We start from the raw sequence: 16432 nt of genomic DNA on the forward strand, positions 1-16432 counted from the left end.
AGACCCAGGTGGCCTGGAGGCTCGTCAGGCCCCACAGCCTGATGGGAGGCCTGGGGGCCATAAGGAGCTGCCTCCCCCCAGGGCAGGGGCTGCTGCAGGTTTTGGTGAAGAGGACTGGAAGTGCTAAAGAAGGTGGAGTGGAAGAAAAAGGGCCCCCCAGCTGAGCAGTGTGCCCTTGGGGCACTGTGTGGAGTGTGTGTCACAGGCAAGGAGCGGAGACCTGCTCTGGGGCTGTGGCCAGCAAGGTAAGGCCTCTTGCAGGCAGCCTTTGTTGTGGTTAATGGTGGTGTTGAAATTGTCTCTGTGGGAAGATGGTTGTGTGGAACAGATGGGCTAGGTGTCTCTGATGGGTTATGCTAACGGTGCTGAGTGCTGGTGCAGTGGGATTTCCAGAGGTGCTGCAGGTCAATCAGGGTGCTGCTGGCCTGAGCTGTGGTGCTGGGCTGAATTCTGCCTGTGTCTGAGGAGAAGGGTGTGCAGTGGTAGGTCTCTGCCCAACTGTCTACAGGCTGGTACAGCTGCTTCTTCCTTTGCGTTTCTGTGTGCCTTTCTCAGTCAGGAAAAGTAGATGGAAATGGTGTCACTGATCTTTTGTGGCTTGTCCTGAAGGCCCTCCAGCCCTGGAGCACAGCAGCGCTCTGTGGGAGGATGGAGCGAAACGTGGCTCTGGCAGGAGCGGGGTCAGCCTCGTGTGACTGCCAGGAGGTGTGCTGGCTGTGCAAGGGGAGCTCTGCTTCTGACCTGCTCAGCAAAGCACCCTGCTCCTGCTCGTGCTGGATAGGTGAGGGTATTAAAACAGCAGGTCTGTGGTAGAAAAGAATTAAAATTTTCTGTAGGATTATAAAATAGAACTGGGCTTGAAGTTAGGGTCACCTTTGGAAAAGTAGTTTATACTGGCTCTGGTAATGTCCTACTGAAATTAACTGACAACAATAGAAATTACTATCCTGTAAGGAACAGAATACAAATCCCAATTTAAGAAAGATACAAGACTTAAAACTAATTCACCAGTCTCTTCAAGAAAAATCAATGCTTCCTTTTATTCTCTCCAAGCTTTCCCTGTCCTTGCTAATTTGTGTGCTGCCGCAGACCTCCTCTTTAGGACCGGAGCTAGAGATGATTTGAATGAGCCTGGCGGGTCTAAGCTTCTGCAAGCTCTAGGGAAATAACAATTCCTGTCTAGCTTTGAATTTTTATTTCTAGTTTTAGTAAATTAATGTAACTTTCTATATTGCATCCCTCTTAACATACTGCAGAAGGTTTTTGCTTTAAGGGAGCAATAAACTATAAGCTGGTATGTAGCAAACAGCATCTGTCACAGTGGGGATCCAGCAATTCTTTACTGACAAGAGTTTTGCGAAGTTTACTGAATACTTGAGGAAAAACTAGGATGGCTAATGAGAATTTGCTAACACGTGAACTTCAAGGCCAAGTGAATGCAGTCTGCACCCTGCCTTCCTGAGCTTCAGGTGGGGTCCACTTGCAGGCTTGAATACTGGCACCTCTTCTCAGAAGAGTGAAGGCTTGCCACTGTGGCTCTTATTAAGCTTAATCCAGTCTTCTTGACCACACAACTAGATCAAATAGTTCTTATAGGTCTTGTTTAGGAAGGTGAGCTATATGGTAAAGGTTAAGGACATTATTTGCCCTGAAATTAGCATTTAATAGCTCATGGGACTAGACAAACCATTCTTCACAAAAACCAGACTAGAACCAAGCTAACTTCATTACGAACAGACACGTTGGTATTTTTGTATTTATTAAATTAAAACCACACAAAATATAACTGCACACAAGAACACACATCTGATATTTCAATGCCGTATCTCACAAAGAAAAATCTCTTGCTGTAACTCTTCCCTTTTAATAGCAGAAATCCATTTTGCAAACAGTTGTCTAACCATAAAGGCTTTAACTAATCAAAACAAGCTGAATTCCCCTTTCTAGGAATACATCATAACCACACAGACACACACACAGAGTTCAGAGGCAAGTTCTGCAGCCCTGAAGTAGACAAAACTTCCACAGCAAACTTGCCTGTCTGCAGAATAAGTCAATTTCTGTTATTTTCATAGTTTGTCATTTACAAGCAAACTTATTTAATATTTTTGAATACTTAAAACAAATTTCATTTAACAAGTATTTACAAAATCTTTACTAAAGATCAACATCCTGCATAAAGGTGACCTCAAGGATATATTGTTGCTACCATGCTACAGTTTGCACAGAAGGGGTATAAAGGCCATTGCTAGTTTTGGAAGGCTTAAACCCTTTGTTGATATAGCATAAGGACATTAACCTATGGAAGGCAGAAGAGGTCATAATTTCAGTGCAATTACCCATTCATGACTTGTTTTAAGTACATCAAGACGATGAGTCCAAAAGACTTGGGTTTTGAATTATTGACCATTTAGTTCTTTAAGAACTGATTTCATGGAAAGTTTTCAGGCCACCACATCTGTCTTCTACTGGTGATACGAAGAAGTTGCATAGGGACCTTCCTCATTCTCCTCCTCTCTAAAAAGAAAATGATCATAACCATCAGACCAGGAACATACCATGTTGCAACAGTAATGCAGACAAACAGTTCTCCTAAATGGATCAAAATAGGTAAGACTGGCATTGCCCAACAGGAATACTACTTGCAGTATACTACTGTTCATTACACATCTCTGGAGTTCTCATTATGTTGTTTCAGGAACAGAATGCTGAAAACAACTAAAGCTGTGTAAGCTCAACAGCATCAGAATGTATTTACAGTTTAATGAACTATTCTTGACACTACAGTGCCAAATCAATAAGAAATACTGTAAAGGATAAACAAGCGGAGGGTGTGCTGGAGTTCCAGTACTGTTGCTTTCCACTTTTTTTCTTAAAAAAGCAAGCTCAGTTGTAGGTTTGTTTCAGCCTTTTGAATGTCAGGGGGTACAGATGGACCAAATGAGGCAAGAACAGGAGCAGTCCATCATAGCTGTAGCTGGACCTGTGTCTTGATGCTGCAAGGATATTCTTTGAGTGGGCTCCTTGGGCTCCAGGTATACTTCCTGGTCATCGATCAATATTGAGACTGATCACTTGGATTTTCTGACAAGTTAATAGTTACCCACAAGTGCTATTGTTAATGCAATGACTGGATAAACCAAAGTAGTGTTGCTATTAAAAAAATCCTCAGGCAGAATCAGTCTGCCTACTGTTTACTTAACAATATTGCCTTTAAAAAAAAAAAAGTGCGTATGTAAACCTATTGCAGTGCAGCATCCAGTACTAATTCAAGCATGCCAGGTTCTCCAAAGATGATTGTTTTCTACTACTGTAGCTTCAAAATTATGTTCCTGAGAGCCTGTTCTTAAAGCTGCTGCCAATTTTAGTGTTTTGGTGAGAACAAAAAGACTTAACAGTTGCTACACTCTGAGCTGCAAAGGATTTTCAGTTACTTTTAATACTATATACGCCTCCATACAAAGGTACAGTTATTCAAATAGTCCAATAATGGTATAAGGTAAAAACTATATATTTCAACAGTATTCCAAACCCCAATCATGCAGTCTTTTCCCTACTAACTTCTAAACGTGATTATTTATCTACAATTTAAATTTCATGTAAGACCCCCAGAATAGAGTCAGAGGAAAGAACCCTACAAGCTGACCAAGCAGCTGAGTAACTTGCACTCATTTTCCCAGCCCTTCCCTGTTCTTGGGCAGTCCAGCAAAATAATCTTCTTAAGCCAAAGACATAATATTTCTTCTGTCTTGAAGCAATCTTGTCAAAAAAGTAAAACCTCCAAAAAAAACAGGTTTTGGATAAAGCTGGTAGTTATTGCAGGGATGTGTGGTTACAGTAGTACAAAAAACAGATTTTTAGCCTTTCTTACACATACTACATCTATTTACATTAGTGATGCTACAGACCCAGTACCAAGCATGATTCTTAAGAGATACAGATGATCTGTGTATATTTAAGTAGTACCTTTTCTTATATCATCAATTCAGCATTGCAACACTGCCACGGAATACTATAATTTGCAGATGCTGTTCATAATACCTGCCAACAATTCATGTGTAGTTGAATAAGCACTAAAGCACTTTTGATCTATAAATTGTCTCAAGACAATACATCTTAAAACTTTTTTCAGAATTGAAACCTAATCAACATACTAAGCTTTTAAGACTGGGCTGCAGGACTGTAAAATTCAACCTAACTACTTGGCTGAAGCTAAATATTTCAAAAAGTATATTCTGAAGCTCTGATGTATGCCCTTCTGGGGCAATGGGTGCCTAGCCACATCTGCCAGAACAGAGTTGCAAACAGCAATCTCCAGATAGTTTGAGGATGAAGAACTACTATATTTTCAGAGCTTAGACTGTCCAGGAGGGGAGAAGCTTGCTTCCTATGCTCTACACTGAAAACTACTTTGTACTACTTAGTCTTATGTTTCCCCTTTTAGGAGAATTAAATGTGGCAGAGTTACAACAAAAAGATCGTCCTTCTAATCAGAGGCTGGCAGAACTGGCCTTTCAGTCTTTTTTTTTTCTTGAAAGCCTTAATATAGGAATAACATCCATTATGACATGGCAACAGCCAAACACTGCACTGAAATTAGCTGCAGGTGATTATGGTGGATAGTAGGGGTGAATATGGAGAACTGAAGAGTTGAAATAGTGATATTAGCAGGTCTTCAGACATCAAAGTAACAAAACAGCTAGTCTAAGCTGTGGTCTCTACTTCTCTTGTGAAATATGCACTTGGACTATGGGCTTTTACTTGGCAGTTATCAGTAGGGAGCAGAAGACTGGCCCTTGAGTCACAGCCACCTTTGAGGGGTTTCTGTATGTGGTGGGACTTGAGAACCACATAGTAGCTCACTATGCTTGAACCTAAGCAAAGCAGTGACTGGCTGTAATGTGCAAAACAGATTTCTGACCAAGGCTCAGGCGTGCTGTAGCTGGAAGTAAGGGTTGGTAAGAACAGATTCTGACCAAGGCTGTAGTACTAGGCTATGTGATGAGGTCTACAGAGCATCACTCCAAACCAAGGTAATGGCCAGAAAATATTACTAATGTAGATCTTCAGACTGTACATAGCAAGTACAAGTCTGTTCTGATGGCTTAAAACCAAGTCAAGCTTTGTACGAAATAATTACATAGTAATAGCTCTAGCCCATGGCCCACAAGCAACAACATGGTACTGTGTATATGTTTAATGACCAAACAATTTTCTTCACTTTAAGATGCTTAAAATAGCAAAGTAGTAAATCACTGCAACATCCTCCTTCAGGTGAAGGGAAATGAACAGCAGAGCATTACAGTGCTTCGTAGTGCTGTCTCTTCCTGTTGGCTGTTGCCACTTTGCTCTGCAGGTTACAAGAGCTGAAAGACATCTACTGCAAGCTATTGTATGCATCAGGCCACAATAAAAAATGCTAATAAGCACTTCTGTAAGACCAAGCGCACCTGAGTGTCAACAAGTAAACTCAAATCCAACGCTTGGATGCTTATAGAATCCATAATTAAACAAGGCAGCAATCTGAGTTTGTGAGTTAATAGCTTTTGAAAGTCTCAAAACAGGATTCTCCACAGGCAGCCTCCTTTACTGAGGTATCTGTTTTCTTAGCTGATAGCCAATGATGGTGAACAATTATTGGGCAAATTAACTCAATTATCAGTTTCGAATGCTTCAACACTCTACTCTTTCCTAGGTTCGGGTCAAGGCAACTGAGCAGATGACAATATATGGTTCTGTTCCAGTGCTGCACACCAGTTAATTATATTGGCTCGTATAAGCAATAGCAATTAGAGTGGCTTTATTCAGTTACAAGGTTTTCAAAATGAGTCACTATAGGCAAATGCAGAAAGATGTGACCTGATCCAGAAGCACAGTATATGGCCCTAGTGTTCTAGCCTACCACAGTACCACCCTACAATACTAGGGGCTCTGTAAAGACCTGGCATTAGACCTCTGGTGTTCAACTATCTGATACAAAAAGTACTACTAAACTTAACTTCAGTTTGGCATCCTGAAACATGCATAACAGCATTTTGGGCAAGATAAAGCACGACCATATTTTCTCAAACTATTACAAGTTGCTTCTGCGTGTGGATAAAACTAATAATGCATATTCTTCCCTAATATGCAAATACATGAGTTAGCAACATATGCTACAAACAACTATATTAATACTTTTGCATTTCTTTTAGCCTGTTATAAAAATCTTGCTCAAAACAAAACCAGGTCTTATTGCCTTAAGCTGCTCACCTAGAGCTACATCTTGAATATGCCTGATTGGAGAATTCATTAACCAATGATTTCTTGCTCAATGAAACTCTCTAGTAAAAGTAGTATTACATGCAGATCTAGCCATATGCTGACATAAACTCCAACAGTGAAAGGCAGCTGGCACAAACTGTACAAACATTCCATAATCTTTAATGCTCATCTACCTGCATGGCTATTAAAGTTTAGTATCTAGTCTAAATCTGCGCCCATGTGCTCCTCAATTTTTCTACCTAACAGCAAGAGGCTCTAGCTGGGAAGAAGCTGACTTTAGAGATTAATATACTTTATTCCTTTGAGAGCAAGACTTATGATTAAACAATGTAATTCACCTTAAGCTGTCTTTGTAGCACAAAACAGTTTCTGACTATGAAACTGCCTGTACCGTTTGATCAGAATCAGTGCATGTATGTGCATGCATTTTTGGCAGCTTTAAGGGAGACCAAAGTGTGATTCTCTCCATCTGTCAAATCAGGCTCATGGGTATGGTGAGAAGTTATGACTCTTCAAGTTCCAGAACTGATAGTCTGCTTCTGCTTGCAGTCTTCTTAGTCCCAATGTCTGTTTTGGTGGTAGTAGATGTAACTCTAGGTGTTCCTTTCTTACTCTCAAAAAAGCACTTAAGTACACTGCAGTGTTGGTGCATGTCATTCTAAACAGGCCTTGACAAGCAATCTGAATACCCAGATTAGCTGGAAACAGCACTCTTAATTTCATAAATGGCTTTCACTCTAAGAATTGGAGATTTGCATATTCATGAGGCTGGTTTACTGTCATGATGGCTTTCCAAGGCCTCCTGCTCCAAGCAAGGGACAAGAAATGTATAGGTAGGAGAGAGAACAGGTGCCTCCTGGGGAGCTGCTGGAGCACAGTAATGTTGCCACCTTCCAGCGTGGGCCCAGAAATACCACTGATGGTACATAGCTGAAAAGTACCTCCAGGGCTTTTGGTAATGGTCTCCCTCTACTCCTGCTCTCTGCAAGGAGTAAACATTTACTTTGGTCCTTTGGCACTGCCTGTCAGACTGTACAGGGGTGAACACAGTTGGAGAAAACAAGGCAAGGATGGCTTTTGTGAGCCATGACTGAAAGCCAGAGGTGGTGCGGTGGAAGGTGACATTATGAAGATTTTATCAGACATCCAGGAAGCTTTTCTCTTCAGAAGCTCAGGGTAACATCCTGCTCAGCAGATAGCCTGCAGCTCTGTACTCCATGCTTCCTGTAGCATCATGACCATTAAAAATCTGTGCTCTGTGTATAATTAACAAAATCTGAACAGGAGGTGGGGAAGTAACTCATCCTTCTGTATCCATTACTCCTTGGGAGGAAACTTGGTACCAGGCCCTTATTTCCCAAACTGTAACTTAAGCAATATAGGACATGGATATTAGTAGTAGCAGTGTACTACTTGTGTAGTGTCACTATATTGGCTCTGCTCATGGTGCAGCAAGGTCTGAGGGAATTTCCTTCTGTAAATTAGCATGTTGTTTTGTTGAGGGGATGTTAAAATAACTGCCTTCCTCTGGCAGGGACTGCGGTTTCCTGTCACCCAGTTTAACGGTTGGGTCAACACCTCTGTGTTAGATATGTATCTAACAGTCAGCTCAAAACAATAACTGCAAGTGTGTTAAGAAGATGTGAAAGCGTTCCAGTCTTCCCTGAGACTGTAACTCTAAACCAGTGTCCTTCTGGCAATGGGGAGTTGTATGTGGAGTGCAATAGGTAATGAATTATCTTAAACTGTCTTATGGGGTATTTCTCCAAATGAGGCTTGTCCAATTGCTAAATGCAATATACTGCTCTCCCTCAAATTTTTGCCTATTGAACAAAGCTTTTAAGTTGCTGAAATAACCCCTTAACTTCTTAAAGAAATTATGGGACTCTCTGTTCAATAGATTTTGTCCTGAAAGATTATCATCTTAACATGAAAAATATTTACTTGCACTCTAAAAATTAGAGTATGTGAAGTGAACCAGGATGACAGAAGAAGTTTTGCATTAAATTTGCAAAAGTACATATCTGCAGGCATAACCAGTCTTCAGCTCTCTGGTAAGAGACGCAGTACCAGTCCCCTGGCAGTCGTACCTTTTATTGTCATGAGAAAGGCCACCTCAGCATCACCCCCTGAGGCAATTTCTGCAGAGAATAAACTGGCCAGACAACCAGCCCAAGAGACTGCTTGTGAACAAGCTGAGGAACCTTGTCCCAAGGACATGGGAAAACACTACTGAAGTCTATTCTTGCTCTGAGTCTCTCTGTACTCTCCATGGGATGCCTACATATGTGAGGGGATAACCACTGTGGCAGAGAGGTCAAAAGGTACTGCTTTTTCTATGTAAAGTGTGTGGGAGCTCCCGGCTGTAGAAGAAATACTGAAAAAAAATAGAAGTCTACATAGGTGGATCCACAAAGGGGGGGACTGCATAGGGAGATAGGACAGCTTAACTGAAACTGCAACATGGAGAATATTTAGACAATTATGAGGCAATCTGGGACAGAAGAAAAATGCAGTCATGCCTCGTCGCACAGCAAATCAGCTTCTGCATCGGCATTGGTTTAATACTCTACTGAAAACTATGGGTTTGCTTAAATACTTGCCTACTTACACAGCAAGACATCTTGGAGAATACTGGCCTTCTAGCTTTCATGGAACATTACTGCTGTTCTAGAAAGAACGTATTGTGAGGCAGCCTTTATAACTGCCATATCAAGGCATCTGCTAATGGTGTGCTCTGAATCTGGTACATGACTTACTGTTGACAAATTAAAACTACAGATGCTGTCTGAGAACCCACAAAGAGGGTTTGGCTTGGACTAAAAAGCCTTCAGGATGAGATAAAGATGCTTAATACTAAAAGCGGCATTTACCTGACATTGTCATCTTTTAGTTTTCTGGCTGCTTGTTTGGACAACTTAATCTGCAAGTCCAACCTTTGTAGGAAATCTTTGGCAGATAGTTCTTCTGGTGCAGTGGGCTGATTGTCAGGCTCTTGAGGACTGGGAGAAGAACTACTTTCTTCCTGAACTGTCACTAGTCCTTCATCACAAGAAGGGGAGCTGTCAACAGTTTCATTCTCAGGAGACTCCAGTGAATTAAGTCCATTGAACAGTAATGGTTTGTCTGATATAACAGGAATATTCAGGGTTTTCCTCAGAAATATACAGTCATTAGTGAACAGTTTATTTGCCCTCTTTATTTGTTCCATCTGAAAAAGATAGGAAAAATGTAAGTTATTAGGTTTTGGCAAAGTATAAGGTACTACCTTTCTGCAGTAATACAGTAACCCTTAGTTACAATAAATCTATACTTTCTTTGCAGCAACAATGACTTCAGGAAAGGATTTTTTTTTTTGCATTCAAAGTGATTTCAGAGTGTATGTTCTGTCTTAGCCTTGCTAACTCAAAACCTTCTTCCTTTCATGTGGACTTGGCTTCAAAATATTGGTCTTTCTAAAATCTTGCACTACCTAAGATGCTTTTCTTGAACAGTCTTCCAATCTCTATACAGGCTTACATGAACAACTTTCAAAGAATAAAAATTCTATTTCAAAAGTGCTGCTGATTTGGATTTCTGTTAGAGTAAGGCTCAGAACTGCTAGCACCTGTGTAGGTGAACTCTCTAGTAAAAAGCATGCATAATACAGACAAGGGGTGATAAAGTTACCTTGAGCATTCTAGGACATGCTAGTTATGAACAGTGAGCACCACAAGTCTTGGAAGAGCAGTGTATGCCTCATCTATAGTATTTTCCCCTAGCTGATATGACAAATTCAGACTTCAGATGAAGTCCTGATTTTCAGTGAGATGTCAGGTAATGAAAAGAATGGGGAAATCAAACACTTTGTAATGCAGCTGCATAGACTAGTGGCTGCATTTGTCTGGTAAACCAAATCTCCACCATGATCAACAGCAACCTCATGTATGTAATAATGCATTGTAACAGCCACCACAACTGTTAAATACTTTTAATGCAACTTTTACCTGAAGTGCTACTTACAACCTACTCATCAGTCCAGACAATCTCATGACAGAAGCAAGATGACCCCATCTTAGTATACTAATGCATAAAGCCCCACTTGTTCTGTGAAGCTATTAGAAATTCCACTGCTTTACAGGCAAAGAAAAGCTCCCAGTAAATATTTATACTATCTCCCTACTAAGAGTATTGTTTAAGTTATTACTGATCAAAATTTCACTTCCAAGTCAGTAACAGTTAAACTAGTTTCCTATTTCTCAATTGCAAGCTTTAAAAAAAGCACAAAATCCATAACTATGATTATGTGACTTTAAGTTTTAGTTATAATGTGACCTCATGATTTCATTAGGAAAAGTCCTAAGTGAAAGATAGATGACCATTCTGGTCCCCTGCTGATTGCAATAAGCAATAATCACTACGGTACTGCAATGATGCATGCACTTTACAAAAAACCTGCTTGAAAACAAGTATAAAGAGAACTGAAAATACCTCTTGCCTGCATCAGAAGTGTTATTCATTTTTATTAAACTAAATGGAGCTAAACTGAGTAAGAATAAAGACTGTAAGTCTTGTAATAATAGGAGTCTTACCGCTAGCAGAATCACCCAGAAAAAGCTGAATGCTCTAAGCACTAGCCACTCACTACTTCAAAGCCTGAAGTATCTTCAGTTCAGCGCTCGGATAATGAAAAAATTGCTCTACCATCTTATGCCTGTCAGTCTTAAACCCTTTAAAACTTTGCTCTGATGCTACTTGGAGCTCTTCCCAATTGCAAAAGAAAAGATCATTGTTAACGGATAATAACTGGATTAACATGCCTGGGCATTTCTTACACTTAACACACTAGCAGGGGAAACTGTCTAAACCCAAGGGAAAACAGTAGAGATATTAGTCTTTCTTTTCTGTGCAGATGTCAGACTGTGTGGCCATGTGCAGAACCAGAATAAACTTCTGCACTGTGTGGTAAGAGTATCTGCTGTGGTGCCACTATAGATCTGGTGTCATGTATGGATGCATTTGCTTGGGTCCTGGAAGCCTGATGAAACCTTTCTCCATAAAAATAAATAGGAGATTCTGCCTAAAAAGGCTAGGTGTCTGGGAGAGTGAGAGTAGTGAAAATGGTGCAGTAAAGCTCAGCAGTAAGTTATTTCTATCCATTAAATACACAAAAATGGTATTTTCTACTTAAAGACAACCCCAACTTGTTGCTGCAGATAGCTAAGATGATGGAATGACTGGATTTAATAATCACTTTCAAAAGCTGAATAACTAATATCCAGTGTCAGATAGTAAGCTACTACTTCAAGTAAAAGAAGCTCATTACTCTTCCAGTTCTTGAAGCCTGGAAACTATTTTTAGTGAGCCTTACGCAGTATATGGTGCATCTCTAAGTTCTCTCCCAAGCTGAGCACCATCTGAAGGGCATGAAGGAAGTTTCACCTGACTTAGTAATGAGACCTGTGTCGGCCATCAGATGTTAGTTGAAATGTCAATTGTCAAAATGTCTAAAAGTTGTCTATCTTGATGGCTATCAAAAAATGTTTAAAATGCTAGCTGGAGCTTTTCTCTAAAAATACAATACAAAAGCTGAAAACTGAGATCTCTACTACAGGGGAGTTGGAAGGTGATGTTTCAACAGCTGATAAATAATGCACTGTACTGCTGTTCTCTATCCTACTTCACTGTAACTCTACCTCTGGTTATTTTTTCCTAAAATACCTTTTAAATACCATCTTGTGGCATTTGGAAGACTGCACCTCTGCACTGAGTAACAATGAAATGGGAAACACTTGGCTCTAAAAAAGAACATCTCTCAGCCTTGAGCAGGTTACTTGATATGTGTAATATATGCTGCTTCCTCTAAAACTCAGTATGACTCCATACATTCATAGGTGTATGGAGAGCAGGATTTAACACTAGTTTTTGTAGTGCTAGGAGAACAGAACTAATGTCTGTTAGCTACAGACCTATAATAGTGACAGCATATGCTAAAAGCCTTTGCTCTTAATACTTCAACTGAAGCTGCACTAATGCATCAAAACCACTTCTACTGACGATGAACAAATAGTTCTCTTCCTTCTCCCCTCAAAAGGGATGGCATACCTTTGATGGAAAACAGCACTCCAACTGAGCCACAACTATGATACTGAACATCAATTCCCAGTGTTCATCTACCCGTGTTTAAAGGAAGATCTAATGAACACAAGCCATACAAGATTAATAAACAGTACGTGGGGGAGAGGGGTGAAGGGCAGAGGACGAGGCCAAATAAAGCACATTGATCTCCCTCTCTCTTCCCCCCCCACTCCCCAATATTTTCATCCATCTTAAACTGCCTATGCTATGTCATGCCAAGGCAGGCACTGGACAGGATGTCTCTTGCTGCAAAGTAACTCCCAGTGAGGAAAACCACTGGGGTAAACTTCTAAAAACAGTAATACTGGAGGCAATGGCAGCCAAAGATAATTCTGATGTTCCCATTAGAGCAACTCTCACTTCTTAGCCAAGTATACAGGAAGCAAATGTAATGACTCTTTAGAGGAAGTCAGTCCTTGTCATTGTGTGAACATGTAAGATTATTCATTTTGCTAAAAGCAAACATGTTTGCATACATTCCTACCCTGGGCTGAAACCCATTAAAGCAGAAACACAATGGCTGATTTCAGCTAACTTGTCATTGCTCTTAGGTTAAACTGACATGAAATGTCCCTTTCTCAACTGAAGTCTATAATGATGCAGCCCTGGTTTCTTAAGCAGAATACCAGCAACACTAAATCAAATAACAAAAGAGATGTTTAAGAAATTCAGCATTTATACTTTAAATGCATCATTAGTGCAACAAAAGCTTATTAAACTCACACTGTGAACAAAGTTTATGGTTCATAAATTAAACCTATTTTTTCAGACTGTACAGGTTTGATCCACAACATCACTTTAGCTGAAAGGCAGTTGTAAAGTGTTTATAAATGCCTTTTTTCTAGAAAACTATTTTAGTAATCTGTTCATATTTTTCACTTAATGCAGCAAGCAAATACAGTTCTGAATGAAGAACAACATAGCTAAATCATTCAGACTTTGACATCACTTTCCATAACTGATAAAAATAAAAATTCAAACAAATTCACTGAGCTGCTAGGTCACTTTGCCCCTACTGTAGTGAGCAAAACTTTGTTTTAATGTGGACCAATGTAAATCCAAAATGCCATTAGTCCCGTTGTCAACAAGACTTGGTAAAAGTGGCTTAATCTTTCCTAAGGCATGAGGAATAGACTTTGAACCCTTCTCACAGCAAAGGCTGAATGCTGCTGAAGTTGGTGGAAGGCTTTACTAGATCTTTTGGAACCAGAGAAAGAAAGGAAACGGATTCCTGTCAGAACTATGAATTGGGGACTGCATTGTAACTCTTCTAGAAAGAGCCCAACTGGAAGGTGTTCTCTGCAGCTGATGTGAAAGTGATGCTGTGTACTAGCACCATGCTGCTGGCTATGCTCACCAGCTGCTTGGCCCCAAGCCATTTTACATGTTGGGATTACTGAAGCTGCATATAGATATGTCGCTTGGCAGCTTGCTGGGCCCCAAATAAGCTGGAATGAAGGTGGGGTAGGTGAGCTCTGTCTTGTGGGGAATGGCAGTGTGTTAGGGCCTGCTGGCCGCCATTGTTGGGCCCTGCATGTCTTAGGCTGGCATAAGCCTTTCAAGATTTTCCACAGAAGTCAATTTTCCTCTCCATAGGGAGAGCAGAAAAGCAGCAACACTTCCCAGTTACAAATCATCTCTAGGCTGGTAAGTAGATGACAATGGAAGAATTTTTAGCCATGAAGCTACTGGAAAAAATTCTTTCTTCTTGTCATAGCCTATGTGTCAATCTCAAACCAGTGATTCAAGATAAGTTTAATTACATTGCTTTTTTCATCTGAAGTGAGTGTGGTGGTGAATTGTCATATGAGCACAGGCTTACTTGGGGGGAGCAAGTACATCTCCCTTCTTAGAGGCCACCGGCCAGTCCTGCCAACCCAGCAGTAGTCAGGTTCAAGCCCGTGTTGCACAAGGCCGTGTGTCCTGTCTCGGGCAGTGAGAACTTCAGCCATTTACCATCAGAACCGGGCGCTGACCCCTCCGAGCATAAGATTCAGCATTTCAAACACCAAAACTAAACCCACCCTGTCCGCGGTAAGAACTGAATTTTCTGCCCGCTATGGGTAGGCAGTGCCCTGTGGAACAACTTCATACTGTCATCTCTCGGCCGTTCTCCACTTCCAGTGCCTCTTGCCCCTGGCTCCGTTACTTTCCGGGCCTAACAACGGGAGCCAACCGCGGCCACCAGCCCCGCAGCCCGCGGGGCTGAGCCCCTTCCCCGGCTCGCCCCGCCGCCTTGCTGGCTCCCCGGGTCGGCAGGCCGCGGCGGCGGCGCTCGCCTTACCGTGACGCCGTACTTGAGGGCGATGCCCTGCAGCGTGTCCCCGGCGCTGAGCCGGTGCTCCACGTAGCGCTCGGCCAGCGGCGCCGCCACGCTCGCCGTGCTGCCGTACGAGCGGGCCTTGGTACGGGCCAGCCGCTGCGACAGCTCTGCCTCCGACTCCGGCCCGCCCGGCGGCTCCTCCCGCAGCGACTCGGCCATGCTCCCGCCGCGCCTCAGCGACCGCGGCTCCCCGCCGGCTCCGCCGCCGCCCCCCCGGGCATGGCGCGCCGCCCCCGCCCCCTCAGGCGCCGCCCGTCCGCCCGGTGGCGGCAGCGGCGGAGGCCCCGGCTTGGCTCGCGGCGGACCCGCCGCGCATGCGCCACCACCGGCAGCGGAAAGGCCGCGTGCGCGGGGGCAGCGCGCGTGCGCACTGGCGGCCCGACGCCGCGGCTGCGCAGTGGCGGGCCCGCGCGCCTGAGGGGGCGGGGCCGGGCGGGGGCCTTTGGCGAGTGGGCGAGCGGACAAAGGGCTCGTGTTTTCTAGAAAAAAATCACCGGGCGGAGCCGTTCTCGCTTTCCACGCGCCGTGACGTGGCCTCTGCACTGCTCTGCAGAGGCTCCCCCCGGCGCGGCAGTGCGCCTGCGACCCGAGGAGCACAGAGAGTGGGGAGACCGGCAAGGCGGCGGTGTCCCTTGCCAAGGGAAGGGCTTGAGTCCCAAAGTCTTCACTGCTCTAGTAGAAACTTGTGATTGCTCTTTTAGCAGTTAGGAAGGAGCAAGCGCAGAGCGCTGTTGAGACTTCAACCCATTTGTCAGCTGGAGTCTCGGTAGCGCGCAGTTTGTCACTGAGACTGGGAAGCAAAGAGTGTAAAAAGCAATGACTTATGGCATAAGGGCACGGATGTAAAAGTGTAGTGATTATGCCAAATTTATTAGAACAGTAAGAAGCAGGAAAGATAGAGATCTCGAGGTGCTGGAGTGAGTGCAGAGGAGGGCAACAAGGCTGGGGAAGGGCCTGGAGAATAAATCCTGTGAGGAGCGATTGAAGGAGCTGGGACTGTTTAGTGTGAGGAGGAGAAGGTGAGGGAAGACCTCATCACTCTCTACAACTACCTGAAAGGACATTGTAGAGAGGTTGGTGCTGGTCTCTTCTCACAGGTGATTAGTGACAGAACAAGGGGGAATGGCTTTAAACTGCAACAGGGGATGTTTAGACTGGACATTAGGAAAAAATTTTCCCAGAAAGAGTGATCAGACAGTGGAATAGGCTGCCAAGGGAGGGGGTGGAGTCACTATCCCTGGGTGTGTTTAAGGGTCGTTTGGATGAGATGTTGGGGGATATGGTGTAGGGGAGAACTTTGTAGAGTTGGGCTGATGGTTGGACTCGATGATCCCGAGGGTCTTTTCCAACCTGAATGATTCTGTGATTTTATGAAAACTCATTTAAGGAAAAAAAAAAAAGTAGATTTCCTGACTAATAACTTACATCTTGGAATATCCATGTTATTTTAAAATAAATGTAATAACTGTTTTAAGTGAGTGCTTCTTGCCAAGAGACCTGTGTATAGGCTTTCTTTGAAAGCTGAACCATTATTACTGAACTGGAGCTTTTTAAGAAAAACTGTGGTACGTGTAGATGGTGCACATGAATGCATTCTCTACAGGCACAGTATGCACCAAAATACCAAGAAGTGCCCAAGGCAGCCTGCTCTGGGTGACTGTGCTTGAGCAGGGGTATTGGACAAGATGCCCACCAAAGGTCGCTTCCAACCTCAACCACACTGGGGTT

At 42.9% G+C, this 16432-nt stretch overlaps 1 protein-coding gene across 1 annotated transcript; it reads right to left on the minus strand.

Annotated features, from left to right (window-relative positions):
• Window positions 1-1742: 1742 nt before the first annotated feature.
• LYSMD2 (LysM domain containing 2) lies at window positions 1743-15008 on the minus strand. The gene is made up of 3 exons (XM_074837927.1): window positions 14666-15008; window positions 9138-9475; window positions 1743-2517 (listed from the first exon to the last, which is right to left on the minus strand). Exons 1-3 carry the CDS (start codon window positions 14861-14863, stop codon window positions 2466-2468), a joined length of 588 nt encoding a protein of 195 aa, XP_074694028.1. The 5' UTR covers window positions 14864-15008; the 3' UTR covers window positions 1743-2465.
• Window positions 15009-16432: the final 1424 nt, after the last annotated feature.

Source organism: Strix aluco, chromosome 12 (assembly GCF_031877795.1).
Source record: "Strix aluco isolate bStrAlu1 chromosome 12, bStrAlu1.hap1, whole genome shotgun sequence".
Classification (NCBI taxonomy): Eukaryota; Metazoa; Chordata; class Aves; order Strigiformes; family Strigidae; genus Strix; species Strix aluco.

Excerpts from the sequence above, each read along its gene's own strand:
- LYSMD2 (XM_074837927.1), bottom strand. The coding sequence starts at position 14,863 with ATGGCCGAGTCGCTGCGGGAGGAGCCGCCGGGCGGGCCGGAGTCGGAG. Across the intron at positions 9,476-14,665 it reads CCCTCAAGTACGGCGTCACG|ATGGAACAAATAAAGAGGGC; the intron begins GTAAGGCGAGCG and ends TATCTTTTTCAG. Across the intron at positions 2,518-9,137 it reads CTAAAAGATGACAATGTCAG|AGAGGAGGAGAATGAGGAAG; the intron begins GTAAATGCCGCT and ends TTTTCTTTTTAG.